The sequence below is a fragment of the Monodon monoceros genome, unplaced genomic scaffold, assembly GCF_005190385.1.
Source record: "Monodon monoceros isolate NGI ecotype Baffin Bay Population unplaced genomic scaffold, NGI_Narwhal_1 Super_Scaffold_1, whole genome shotgun sequence".
Lineage (NCBI taxonomy): Eukaryota > Metazoa > Chordata > Mammalia > Artiodactyla > Monodontidae > Monodon > Monodon monoceros.
The window spans coordinates 173,474-186,831 of NW_021703765.1; the positions used below are offsets into that span (position 1 = coordinate 173,474).

At 41.4% G+C, this 13,358-nt stretch overlaps 1 protein-coding gene and 1 non-coding gene across 6 annotated transcripts in view; one reads left to right on the forward strand and one right to left on the reverse strand.

Annotated features, from left to right (window-relative positions):
• ADNP2 (ADNP homeobox 2) overlaps positions 1-5,894 on the reverse strand; it is a 47,358-nt gene extending 41,464 nt beyond the window's left edge. For 4 of the 5 annotated variants that reach the window (XR_003793248.1, XR_003793245.1, XM_029221310.1 and 1 more), the window contains exon 1: positions 5,417-5,686. Coding sequence is in view for 2 of the 5 variants with exons in the window: in XM_029221310.1 (XP_029077143.1) it covers positions 5,417-5,524 (108 nt within the window). In the remaining 3 variants the exon portion in view is untranslated. Of the gene's footprint in view, positions 1-5,416; positions 5,687-5,890 lie in introns of those variants that run through there. The other variant, XR_003793247.1, reaches the window with a different exon arrangement.
• TRNAE-UUC lies at positions 341-412 on the forward strand. The gene has a single exon. It is a non-coding gene; the product is annotated as a tRNA-Glu (tRNA).
• Positions 5,895-13,358: the final 7,464 nt, after the last annotated feature.

Genomic DNA, 13,358 nt, shown 5'->3' on the forward strand with positions numbered 1-13,358 from the left:
TATATGTCTACATAATGGAATATTACTTAGCCATAAAAAGGAGTTAAGATTTTGACACATGCCACACATAGATGAACTTTGAAAACATTAAGCTAGTGAAATAAACTAGTCACAAAAGGACCAATACTGCATGATTCCACTCACATGAAATATTTTTAATAGGCAAATCTATAGAGACATAAAGTAGATTAGAGTTTATCAGAGGCTGGGGTGGGGCATGGGGAGTTACTACTTCAAGGTTACTGAGTTTGTTTGAGATGATGAAAATCGAGTTGCAAAACAGTGTTAATATCATTAATGCTACTGAATTGTACACTTAAAAATAGCTAAAATGCAGAATTCCTTGGTGGTCCAGTGGTTAGGACTCGGCGCTTTCACTGCTGGGGCCCAGGTTCGATCCCTGGTCAGGGAACTAACATCCCACAAGCCGTGCAGCGTGGCCCAAAAAAAGGCTAAAATGGCAAATTTTATGTTATATATATCTTACCATAATAAAAAAATTCTATAAATACACTTGGAGGATTTAAGAGAAAAAAGAGGTTAAAATATTTCATTACTTATTTTATACTGATTACATACTGAAATAATATTTTCAACATGAGGTTAAATAACTAAATTTTTTTTTTAACTAAATTAAAAAAATGGGAAAGTTTTCAAAACGACCAATGCAGTTGCACAGAGCCCTGTGTTCAGACAGGCCAGTGCTGGGGTGTAATCCCTGTTGTCAGCATTTTGAAAGTGTTAATAATCTCATCTTTGAATTTGTTTTATAAAGTGAAGTCTGATAGGACCGTGGAGCATGTGTCAGGGGCCTGAAGCGTCAGCTCACGCGTGGTCCTACCTCCACTGTCCTGGGACAGATTCTGTCCCTGCTCTCAGTCTCCACAACCCTCCTAACTCCCCTCACCCTGCAACCACTCCTAGACTCTTGTCCACCACCTGGGGCAATAACCAAGTTGTCAAGAGGTCCATATTCCCCAGTCGCCCTGGTGGGAGCCAGGAAGACCCGGGGAGAGGAGGAGGAAGGTGGTAACCAGCCCAGCCCTGGACTGGCAGCACCAAGGTGTTTGGTAGATAACTTGGGGCCTTGAGCCCACCCTGGATCCAGGCAACAGAAGCATCCTGGCACAGAAGCTGCAATCTCTTGGGAGTCACCCATCTGCTGTGGGTTGGGACAGTGCGCCTATGGCCCTGCATTTTCATTTTGCACAGTGCCCTCCAAATTATGTAGGTAGCCTTTAAATTAACTGATCAAATGTTAACTTTTTTTTTAATATCTTGATCTAATTTATTTTATTTTATTATTATTTTTTTTTTTGCGGTATGCGGGCCTCTCACTGCTGTGGCCTCTCCCGTTGCGGAGCACAGGCTCCGGACGTGCAGGCTCAGCGGCCACGGCTCACGGGCCCAGCCGCTCTGCGGCATGTGGGATCCTCCCGGACCGGGGCACGAACCCGCGTCCCCTGCATCAGCAGGCGGACTCTCAACCACTGTGCCACCAGGGAAGCCCTATTTTATTTTTTACATTTTTATTTTATTTATTTATTTTTGGCTGCATTGGGTCTTCATTGCTGCGCGTGGGCTTTCTCTAGTTGCAGTGAGCAGGGGCTACTCTTCGTTGTGGTGGGCAGGCTTCTCATTGCGGTGGCTTCTCTTGTTGTGGAGCATGGGGTCTAGGCATGCGGGCTTGTGGCACAAGGGCTCAGTTAGTTGAGGTTCACGGGCTCTAGAGCGCAGGCTCAGGAGTTGTGGCGCACAAGTTAAGTTGCTCCACGGCATGTGGGATCTTCCTGGACCAGGGCTCGAGCCCATGTCCCCTGCTTTGGCAGGCGGATTCTTAACCACTGGGCCACCAGGGAAGCCCCCAAATGTTAACTTTTTAAAAAACTCCTCAAGATACTCTAAGGAGTAGCAGGGTTTACATCTATTTTTAGAAAAGGAGATAAGGTTCTTGGAAGAGCCTATTTCCCCTAAGATTCACTTTTCTCAGCCAGGCTTTTGACAAGAACTGTACAGCCTACGATTTGAGGGCCTAACTCTTAGGATAAGTGGAGTCGTATATACCTTGGAAATCAGAGAAGGCAGAGTGATTTCTCACTATGAAATCTGAAATGCTGGCTAAGGAAACGGAAAGGACCACATGGACAGGTGTTCCCAGGGCTGACTCTCTGTAAGCACCCACAGACTTCAGATAAATTCCTTCTTGCTTAACTTAACTTGGTCAGTACTGGTTTTCGTTGCTTGAGACCAAGAGACTCTAAATAATACAATGGATTAAGAATAAATGCATTTGACATGGAAAGAAGTTCTTCATATGAGATTCAGAGAAAAGTAAGAACAAAGCTACAAGTATAGTATTTTATAGTTAGATCATGTCCTGTTTCTAAAAATCTGCAAAGATATAACAGTGTTTACCATGGAGATTCTGGGGTAACGGTTTACAATTGAGTCATTTTTTTCCTCTAAGTTTGTGTATATTTTCTAATTTTTCTACAATGAACTTCTACATTGCTTGAATTTTCAAAAATTTTGCAAAATATAGGATCAACTACAAATAAATAAAACAAAAATTTTCCCCCAAAAGAAATAGTAAAATTTAACCCAATAGCTAATTAACAATTCTGGTATGCCATTCAAATCTCTTACTTTTCTCTTGTGAAGTATGTATGTTTCTGTGTCACTATAGTCTTGGAAAGAAAAAGTAAACAGTCCTGAACAAATTCAGATGAGTAAACAATTCTTAGGCTGACTGAGGAAGCAAGTTAGTGAGGAATGTCCAGTTTTACGCCATGTCAAAAACAAAGGACTCCAGGATGAAAAATTTTAGTTGTTTCTGGCATTTTACCTAAAAATAAAACTAATTCTGTAAAAATTCCATTTAAAAAGTAAATTCACATTAAAGGAGACTAAAGAGAGATGACAACCAAAGGCAATACCTGACCCTAAATTGGGTCCACCACTGACAGGGGGAAAAATGCTATAAATGATTAGACAAAAATGTCATATCCATGTTAAATTTACCTAAGTTCATAACCATCCTGTGGCAATATAAGAGACTAATCTTATTCTTAGAAAACACACACTTTTAAGTACTTAGGTAATAAGGGTCATGAGATAAGCAACCTACTTAAGCGGCTCAGGGAAAAATACTACACACACACAGCACAGGCAAAAGTGTGCAAATATTAAAGCAAATGGGAGAAAATGTTAACAACTGGTAAGTCTGGGTAAAGGGTAATGAGTGTTCCCTGTACTATTTTTATTCTTGTAACTATTCTGTAAGTTTGAATTATTATTTCCAAATAGAACAGTTTTTTAAAAAACTGAATTCACTTAGCCTAGTGTGATGGGGGTTAATCAACTGGGTTGTGATTCTAAATTCCATGTTCCTGAAATATTCTTTCTAATTCCACTGGAGAATCCTACCCTATCTTTAAAAACATGGGGACTTCCCTGGCGGTCCAGTGGTTAAGACTCTGTGCTTCTATCGCAGGGGGCACAGGTTCTATCCCTGGCTGGGGAACTAATATCCCTCATGCCATGCGGCACAGCCAAAAATAAATAAATAAATACACAAATAAAAACAAACAAAAAACAGTTCAAATCTCATCTCCTCCATAAAGGCTGTTCTAGCCTCCTCAGCTAGAAGTGATCTGTCTGTTTCTCACTATGACTGTTTCAAGTTTGTCTCAGCTCCTGCTAGACTGTCAACCCCCTTCAAGGGTAAGTATCCTGACTAATTCTCTACATTCCTTGGAACGAGGACACTGAGGCCCAAAGAGTCACAGATGTGCCCAAGGCCACACCACTAGCTGCTAGCCAGGACTAAAGTGAAAGCCACGCCTTCATCCCCCAAATATTCCAAAGAGAGTTTCAGTCTGTTACTGAAGGCACTGCTATACCTTCAGGGCACATTTTTTGAGCATCTACCGCGTGCCAGGCACCATTCCAAAAATTTTCTCATAATCATTTGAAATTTCCTCAGTCTATATATATTGTGCTCTTAGCTTGTTATTTTTATATTCTCTGCAAATATTACTTAAACTCACATACTTATCTATTATTAATGGGCTACGTGTCCACTATCTACCTTCTCAAACCTGTCTCCAAAAGATTATCCTGCTTTCTTCCTCATGCATAAAATATGACTTACAGACAGAGCTGCAGGAACAATGACAGTGCTCTCACTTTAAGACTGCTCTGGAACAACAGTGTCTAAGAGCTTCCAATTCAGTATCTCCTCCAACCTTTTATTTCCAAATAAACGTTCAGGCACAGTCTGTTATTGAAAGTACTTCTCTACTTGGGTTTTACTTTCATTCATTCACTTGAAAAATATTTGTTAAAAAATATATATATGTTAAGCATGTACAGGTAATAGAGTGGATAACAAAACAATGTGGTGCATGCCTTCTTACATTCAAGTGAGGGATACAGATAAACAAATAACATCAGGTATTGCAGGAGCTCTGAAGAAAGAACAGGTAAGATAGATAACAAAGTGAAAAGGGCAGCATTTTAGGGGGAAGATCTCTCTGCGGTGGTAATGTTTGAAGATAACTATTTGAGGTCTACCTTTGAGAAATTTTACTTTAGAGCAAAAATCAATTCTGACCATTAATGAGAATCCTGGTTAAGTATTGGTCTTTCAGCATCAGAACACCTGAACACCTTTTTATAAATAAAAGTCAATCTGGTTCAAAGTCTGAGATTTGAAAATTAAGAAACTGTACTCTTCCCAGGCCAATAACACCTTGAATCGAATTCTTCACAAGTCTGAAAAATTCAAAGCAGACACGGTCCCTATTTCAATAGCTATGAATTAAACATGCATAGAATTATAAGTGGCTACAAAGCTACAAAGCAAGCTTTATTTAACAATTTTTATTTCTTTATGCCGGCCATATATTCTCCAGTTATAAGAAAAGATAAAATTATATGAGAACATAATTTATCAATAAAGTGTGTGACTGTGACCTTAATTTTTAAACTTTTGTAAGACTGAATGTATTAAATTCACAAATCAGAAAAAAACAAAAGAAAACAAACAACCCTATCATACAAGTATGCATCCCCATTTGACGATCACTGACAAAATTGAGTTAGTTTTCTTCTGATAAAATAATTTATGTAATTCAAGACACTCCCCTCAAAAAACAAAAATATGTTGCAACTAATGACTATAAACAGTCCCTCCTAAAAGTAACGTTAAAAACTGGAAGAGCCTAAAGTAGCCCACTTTAAGTCAAAGACATGAATAAAAACGAATGCTATTCCCACGGCTCATTTCAAGAGTCGGCAATTTCCATCTTGAGGCATCTTACCCATTCTCCAAAACCTCCCAGTTCAAATCTCACCACCCCCAGTATCTCCAATATTACTGTCTTCTCTTAATCTGTTACTTATGCCTTCTTACCTTCAGCAACTCTTTGCAGCTGTCAAGCCCAATATCCATAAGAATGCTTTTCACCTTTTTCCGTACCTTCCTGATGTTGTCAAGATTCTCCACGGGAATTTGAAACATTTTTGAAATTTTCCTTAAAAGGGAAGAAAACAAAACTGTAATAAGTACATATACACATACACACACACATAAAATTTTTTAAAACAGGGCTGGTAAAGCAGAGTAATTTTTATTCTGGGACAATTAGATTTCCACATACAAAAGAATGAAGTTGGACTCTTCCCTTATACCATATACAAAAATTAACTCAAAATGGATCATACATGCACATGCACAAGGTGAAATTTTAAAACTCTCAGAAGAAAACATAGGCATAAATCTTCATGACCTTGGATTTGGCAATGGATTCTTAGATATGACACCAAAAAGCACTAGCAACAAAAGAAAAAATAGATAAGTTGGACTTCATCAAAATTAAAGACCTACCTGCTTTGAAGGAAACCATCAAAAAAGCAAAGAGAATCCACAAAATGGGAGAAAATATTTGTAAATCTTACTTCTGATAAGAAACTTATATCCAGAATACATAACAATAATTAAAAGGCAAATAAAAAACCCAACTTAAAAATAGGCTAAGGGGACTTCCCTGGTGGCGCAGTGGTTAACAATCTGCCTGCCAATGCAGGGGACATGGGTTCAATCCCTGGTATGGGAAGATCCCATAAGCCGCGGAGCAACTAAGCTCGTGGGCCACAACTACTGAGCCCATGAGCCACAACTAAAGAGAAGCCTCGTGCCTCAACGAAAGCTCCCACATGCCTCAATGAAGATCCTGTGTGAGGGAACATTATGCTATGTGAAAGGAGCCAGACACCAAGGACCACATATTATACGATTCAACGTATATGAAGTATCCAGAACAGGCAAATCTATAGAGACAGAAAGGAGAATACTGGTTGCTTAAGGCTGAGGTGGACTGGAAGGTGATGGCTAAGGGGAACAGGGTTTCCTTTTGGAATAGTGACAATACTCTAAAATCGACTGTGGTGATGTATGCACAACTCTGTGAACCCACTAAAAGCCACTTAGTAAGTACACTTTAAATAGGTGAACTGGGGACTTCCCTGGTGGTCCAGCGGTTAAGACTCCACGCTCCCAATGCCGGGAGCCTGGGTTGGATCCCTGGTCAGGGAACTAGATCCTGCATGCCGCAACTAAAGATCCCGTGTGCCTCCATGAAGATCCCACATGCCGCAACTAAGACCCGGCAGAGCCAAATAAATAAATAAATAATTTTTTTAAAAAAAGGTGAAGTGTATGGTATGTAAATTACATCTCCATAAAGCTGTTTTTAAAATACCTGAAAAAGCATAAAATTAAAATAAATCCTGTGGTACTTGACCATGATAAGAGGTGTAGCTGTGACCTCATTATTTTTAACACATACATAGATTAAAAATAAATACATTTGTTAATCTGTCTGTGTATATTGTATAGCTCTGTCCACTGCGAGAGCCTGGAAGCAGTTACACACCCCAGTAGCAGTGAGCACTCCTTGGGCCCAAATCTTACTTTTCTTTTTTTTTTTTATTTTATTTATTTATTTACTTATTTTTGGCTGCGTGGGGTCTTTGTTGCTGCGCCCAGGCTTTCTCTAGTTGCGGACAGAAGAGGCTAGTCTTCATTGCAGTACGGGGGCTTCTCATTGCGGCGGCTTCTCTTGTTGCAGGGCATGGGCTCAGTAGTTGTGGCACACGGGCTCAGTTGTTGTGGCTCACAGGCTCTAGAGCGCAGGCTCAGTAGTTGTGGCTCATGGGCTTAGTTGCTCCACAGCATGTGGGATCTTCCCAGACCAGGGCTCGAACCCGTGTCCCCTGCATTGGCAGGCAGATTCTTAACCACTGTGCCACCTGCGAAGTCCCTCAAATCTTACTTTCTAAATACCACTTTCCATTAAAAGGAAACAGGGCTCCTTGGAAAAAACGGCTGATTCTAGGGCTGGAGCACATAAAAGACAAGATGAGCCTAGAATGTCTTATGCCAGAAAATAACGAAGTTGCTCAAAGAATGGTGAGACATGTCAAAAGGACTGAAAAGAAGTCAAGCGCTTGAAGAAGTTCCCACAAGCCAAATGTGGGACAATGTGGGTACCAAATAAGTAATGACAATAACAGATTAATCTGTGGCACTGAATTTTCCAAAGATAGCGTAACAGGATCTCCCATCCCACATGCTTTCCTTAAAATATGTCCTTGACACTCCTCCCAAAAAGTAGGGGCATCTATGCTCCCACCCTTTGAACCTGGGCAGAACTTTGTGGCAACCTCAACCAATAAAGTGTGGCAGAAGTAATGCCATGTGAATTCCAAAGGTAGACCATAAAAATGCCACATGCTTTTGCCTGCCCTCTGGGTACCATTACTCTTGGAATCTAGACTCCTTATTGTAAGAAGTTCAACTAGCCCACATGGAGAGGCTCCACATCAACTAGCAGACACAAAAGTGAAGATGCTCTAGAGCCTGCAGCTGTCCAGTGACCCTGAGCCTTTGAGTCTTTCCAGATGAGGCCCCAGACATTGTGGAATATAAACAAGCCATCTTTCCTGCTCCCACCTGAACTCCTGACCCAAAGAATTACTGAGTTTTTTTAATAAAATGTTTCATTCTACAAAGTTTTGGGGTGGTTTGGTATTCAGAAATAGTAACCAAAAGATAACCCACTAGAATATAAACTTAAGTCCATGGTAACATAAACAATTTAATAAATTGAAAGTTTAGTGAGGAATGGGATATTTTACATGGTTTCCAAGCATCTCCCCACAAAATACTTGTTAATAACCAAAGGGGAAAGTGTAATTCACAGAAGTCTGGCAGACATTCAGTTAAGAGACACTGTACAAAATACCTAACCTGCAATCTTCAAACGTGTCCAGATGATACAAGGGCGCACTATTCCTAATAGCCAAAATGTGGAAACAACCCAAGTGTCCACCAAATGTTGACTGGATGAACAAAATATGGCATACCCATACCACAAAATAGTATCTGGCAATAAAAGTAACTAGGTACTGATGCACGCTACAACATGAATGAATCTCGAAAACATGACGCTAAGTGAAAGAAGCCAGACGCAAAAGTCCTCATACTGTCTGATTCCATTTACATGAAATGTTCAGAAAAGACAAATCTACAGGGATAGAAGGTAGATTAGCAGTCAGCTGCGGGTGGGAACGGGTAGTAACTGCACATGAATAGGTTTTTGGGGAGAGTGCTGGAAATGTTCTAATATTAGATTATGTTGTTGGTTGCATAACTCTATAAATTTACTAAAAATCAACTAATTATACACTTAGAAAAAGATCATGGAAGGAAAAACTAAGAACTGTTCCAGATTGAGAGAGACTAAAGATAACTAAATTCAATGCGCAATTCTAACTAGATTCTTTACTATAAATGATGTTATTGGAACAACTGGCAAAACTTCAATGGAGTCTGAGGATTAGATGGTAATAAATTGATCTCCTGATTTTGCTGGTTGTGTTCTGCATATATATGAGAATGTTCTTATTGTAGGAAACAGACAATATTGGGGGTAATGTGGCATCATTTTTGTCAACTTAGTTTCAAATGATTCGGGGGAAGAAGTTCTTTGTACTGTACTTGCAACTTTCTATAAATCCGAAACTATTTCAAAAAAAGTTTTAATGTGCAAGCTATAAAACAAAATCAGTTAAACTCCAGTTAAAGAAATGCCAGGTAAAAAAATGAATGCCAATTTTTTATTATCAAAACAGTAACTTAAAGATTGATAATATCCTCTGGTAGTGAGGATAAGCAGAAAAACTGTACTTTCTGCATGTTTACAGGACAACTGGCAGTACCTCCCAAGATCTTAAATAACAATTTCTGTAAGCCCGCAATTCCACTTCTATACCCTCTTATAACCAAACCCCTCCTCCCTCAAGGATAAGCTTGGTGCCCCTCCGAGGAATTCCCAGAGTGGCCAGTTTATACTTATTTCATTGCACTCACCTCACTACGTTGTAATTATCTACTTCTACACCTATTTTCCCTATTGGACTGAACTTCTTCAGGGCAGGAATCATGTTTTCTTTGCACATCTGGGCCTATCACTGAGGTTCAAAATGGAAAGGCTATGGCGGGTTGGTGACTTGGAGTCCAAGATATTCCAAGTGAATAGATCAGCATCAGAAAATGACTGAGGTAAGGTAGTAAAAGTCTGAATATACTGGGCAAAAGGTAAGTAAAACCAAAAAGGTGGACTGGAATAAAACGAGAGATGAGCGGGGCAGGGAGGGTTAACAGTGGGAGAACCTTTTCGTGGGTAATAAAGAAACATGAAGTGTTTGAGAAGCTGATTTGGAATGGACACGCTTTTCAGACAAGTTATCTATGTGAAAAGTATATCTCAGCCTCAGTAGAAAGTGAGCTTGAAGGATCATTTAGCATTTTAGAACTGGGAGATATAAAAATCATAGGAAGTAAAGTTAAAAATAATAAAATTAGGGCTTCCCTGGTGGCGCAGTGGTTGAGAGTCCGCCTGCCGATGCAGGGGACACGGGTTCGTGCCCCGGTCCAGGAGGATCCAACATGCCGCAGAGCGGCTGGGCCCGTGAGCCATGGCCGCTGAGCTTGCGCGTCCGGAGCCTGTGCTCCGCAACGGGAGAGGCCACAGCAGTGAGAGGCCCGCGTACAGCAAAAAAAAAAAAAAAAAAAAACTAATAATAAAAATATTAACAATAAAATTCACTGAATTGGGTTCTAGCCTTCAAAAGCATAATTTAACAGAGGAGCTGTCAAGAACCTCGTGGTGGCATTCCTAAATATTAAGCACAAGGTCACTTTCAAGCCCCGACTGGCTTCCTTGGCCAGAGCATGCCTCAAAAATCCTTCTTTATGCTTTCCACTCACTTTATCAGACTTGCCGTTATTTCCTCCTTAAAGTCCCACTATCCTCTCTATCCTTTGGGGTTCTTCTTTCCCCAAAGTGGGTAAATAGAATTGTCCAAGGTTAAGACCACCATCCACATATATCCAAAACAAAAAAGCTAAATTTTTTGCTTGCAAAGAAATCTGGCCTTACAAAGCAAGTGCTGATCTTATCACAGTTTTGAGAAGCAAGGAGTACAGGGATTGGTACACTCCCAGAAGCAGTTTAGGGATTGGCCAATTTTCACAGGATGGTTCCCAAGGCTGCTACTGACAGGCCAACCCTCAGGAGGAAGGCACTGAAAAGAGACTTCCAGTGACTGGGCAAGTTTTAAAGGGCTCAGCAGTTACTTGTTCAAGGCTTGGGAGGAGGGTCAAGGAAGTCTGTCTTCTTCAATTTGGAGAATCGGAGCTTTTTATTCTCAACTGTAAGTGCCCCCATTCCCTCATCATTGCTATTGTGGTTCCCCGCCCCCTCCCAAAACAAGTACACAGATCCATTCTTAATTTAAAAAAAAAAAAGTTTCCTCTTTTCAGCAGTTTGCTGTTTTAGGGAAACCAAGTAAAGATAATAAAAAATAAAACGTAGGTAAATCATAGAAGTTTCATAACCTTAAAACAATTCTTTCAAAATCCTTGGTCTACTGTTGCCAATCACTTTGGGGAACAGAAGGTGACTTTTACCATTATTTCTCCATTCTAAGAGATGCAAGATTTCATAAAGAGGACCCAGTGGATTAATTAACTAGGAAAGAAGTTGTTCAGTGCTTCCATATCTATAGATCCTTTATTGATGCTGTTCTCTATATATTCTTAGTACTCAGTTAAATCTGTATCTTCACCATTAGAAAACAGCACGCTAATGCAGCTGCACTAATCTATCAACCTCTGTTCATAGTAAATTACCTTTAATTTCACAGTGTGTGGTAGACACGGAATTACCAAAAATTGCGCTGATGTGCACAAGAAAATATTACTTCCCAAAGAGGCACTTAAAGGGTTTCTTTTGTTGCTTTTTAGTATCATGATTATTTAAGAATATTCCATTATTGAAAAAGTACACTGCAAAAAAGAAAATCATTCAGGTAATATAATACTTTTTAAAGCCACAGAACTTGCTTTTCAGTTCCTGTGAAATCTAAGTTCTAAAAAGATTTCACTTCAGAAGCAACCCCACACAATCATCTCACGAGCAAAAGATTCTGGAGCTGCACTGCCTGAGCTCAAATCAGCTCCACAGCTGACTAGCTGTGTGATCTTCGACAAGTCACTTAATCCTGGGGCCTCAGTTCCTTCTGCACAACCTACTCTGAGAAGCACTTTTGAGAAAGAACAGTTTAATACAAGAAAAGCACTTAGAACATAAGGCTGTGAGTTGCCATTATCTAACTCCAAAAAATCTACATGAAATGTCCCAACTATTGGAATACAGGTTTGTTGTTTTTTTGTTTTTAAGTAACTTTAAAAACACATAATATTCAGGGATTTCCCTGGTGGCGCAGTGGATAAGAATCCGTCTGCCAATGCAGGGGACACGGGTTCGAGGCCTGGTCCGGGAAGATCCCACATGCCGCGGAGCAACTAAGCCTGTGCGCCACAACTACTGAAGCCCGGGAGACACAACTACTGAAGCCCGCACGCCTAGAGCCCGTGACCCACAACAAGAGAAGCCACTGCAAGAAGAAGCCCACGCACCGCAAGGAAGAGAAGCCCCGGCTCGCCGCAACTAGAGAAAGCCCTCGCGCAGCAACGAAGACCCAACGCAGCCATAAATTAATTAATTATTTTTTTAAAAAAAAAACACACAGTATTTGTACAATGCATGAAAGCAAGATTCAAAGGTCTGGGTTCAAACACAGGAATACCCCTTCTCAGACTTGTGGCCTTCAGCAAGTCATCATCTTTCAGTCAGTCTCCCCACTTGTTAAACAGTGCCCTAACACGTGTGTGACATCCAGAGTGGCGGCCACGGCAGAAAGCTGGGGCGTGACCCCTCAAAGGGACTTCAACCACAAATTCACCAAAAGCACATCGCAAACCTGGGTTCAAGTTAAAAAGGTGTCCCAGATCTCTGCAGCTAAAAATCTTTTAACAACTCCACCTTCACCTCCCGTCACCGACCTTCAATTCCTAACCCTAAATCCAGCTCTCACGTCCTCACCACCGCTCAGATGGACGGGTGAGCATCTCCGCCCCACTCCGGTCCACCCTCCAGGCCAGCACCAGTTCCCTTCCTGCACACAGGTCTGTCACTTCCACGCCTAAAGACCACTGGCTCAACACAGCTGCATCTCCAACCGGAATATCAAAGTTCGTTCAGCTCTAAATAAGTCACGCACGCACTACTTCACTTCCAAAGATGAACACGCACTTCCCAGAAGCCGCACTTTTCACGCGGTCCTCTCCCCAAGACGCTCCCCACAACCTTGACTCCCCGCCCCACCTATCTGGCGAGACCTGGGTACCCGCCGCTGTCTGCCCGCACTTGCCCATCTGCATTGTAAATCACCACACAGAAGAGTCCTTCAGGTCTCAAGAGACTGCCATTACCCATTCCATTCAATTAGAACGAGTTTTAAGAGCATTCAGGTAAGCCTCCCATTCAAATTCAAAGAAAATACTTTAAATATTTAACTACTTATCATTTTGCAACTGTGTACAGGGTGAACTGGTGGCTACAGGTTTGGACGTTCCAAAGCCAAGTGAGAGGAGAAATTCTGCACCCAGACTGTACGTCAACGCAGGAAGCGACGACATATGAAAAGTTAAAACGTTCATGTCAACAACCGCATGTGGTCAATATTCACACCAAACGCTCAGGAGTGAAGGAACTGGGCTTTGCTACTGGCTGTTCTCTCCTCCTGAGAGACAGCCGCCACAGCGCAGGCCGGGTGAGCTCGCATCCGCTCGGCCCGCGTCCGCACTCGCTCCGGGCGGCTCCCCGGGTCCCCGTCCCGCCGCCCTCCGCACGCCCGGCCCTCCCCAGCCGCCGCCCAGTCCCCGC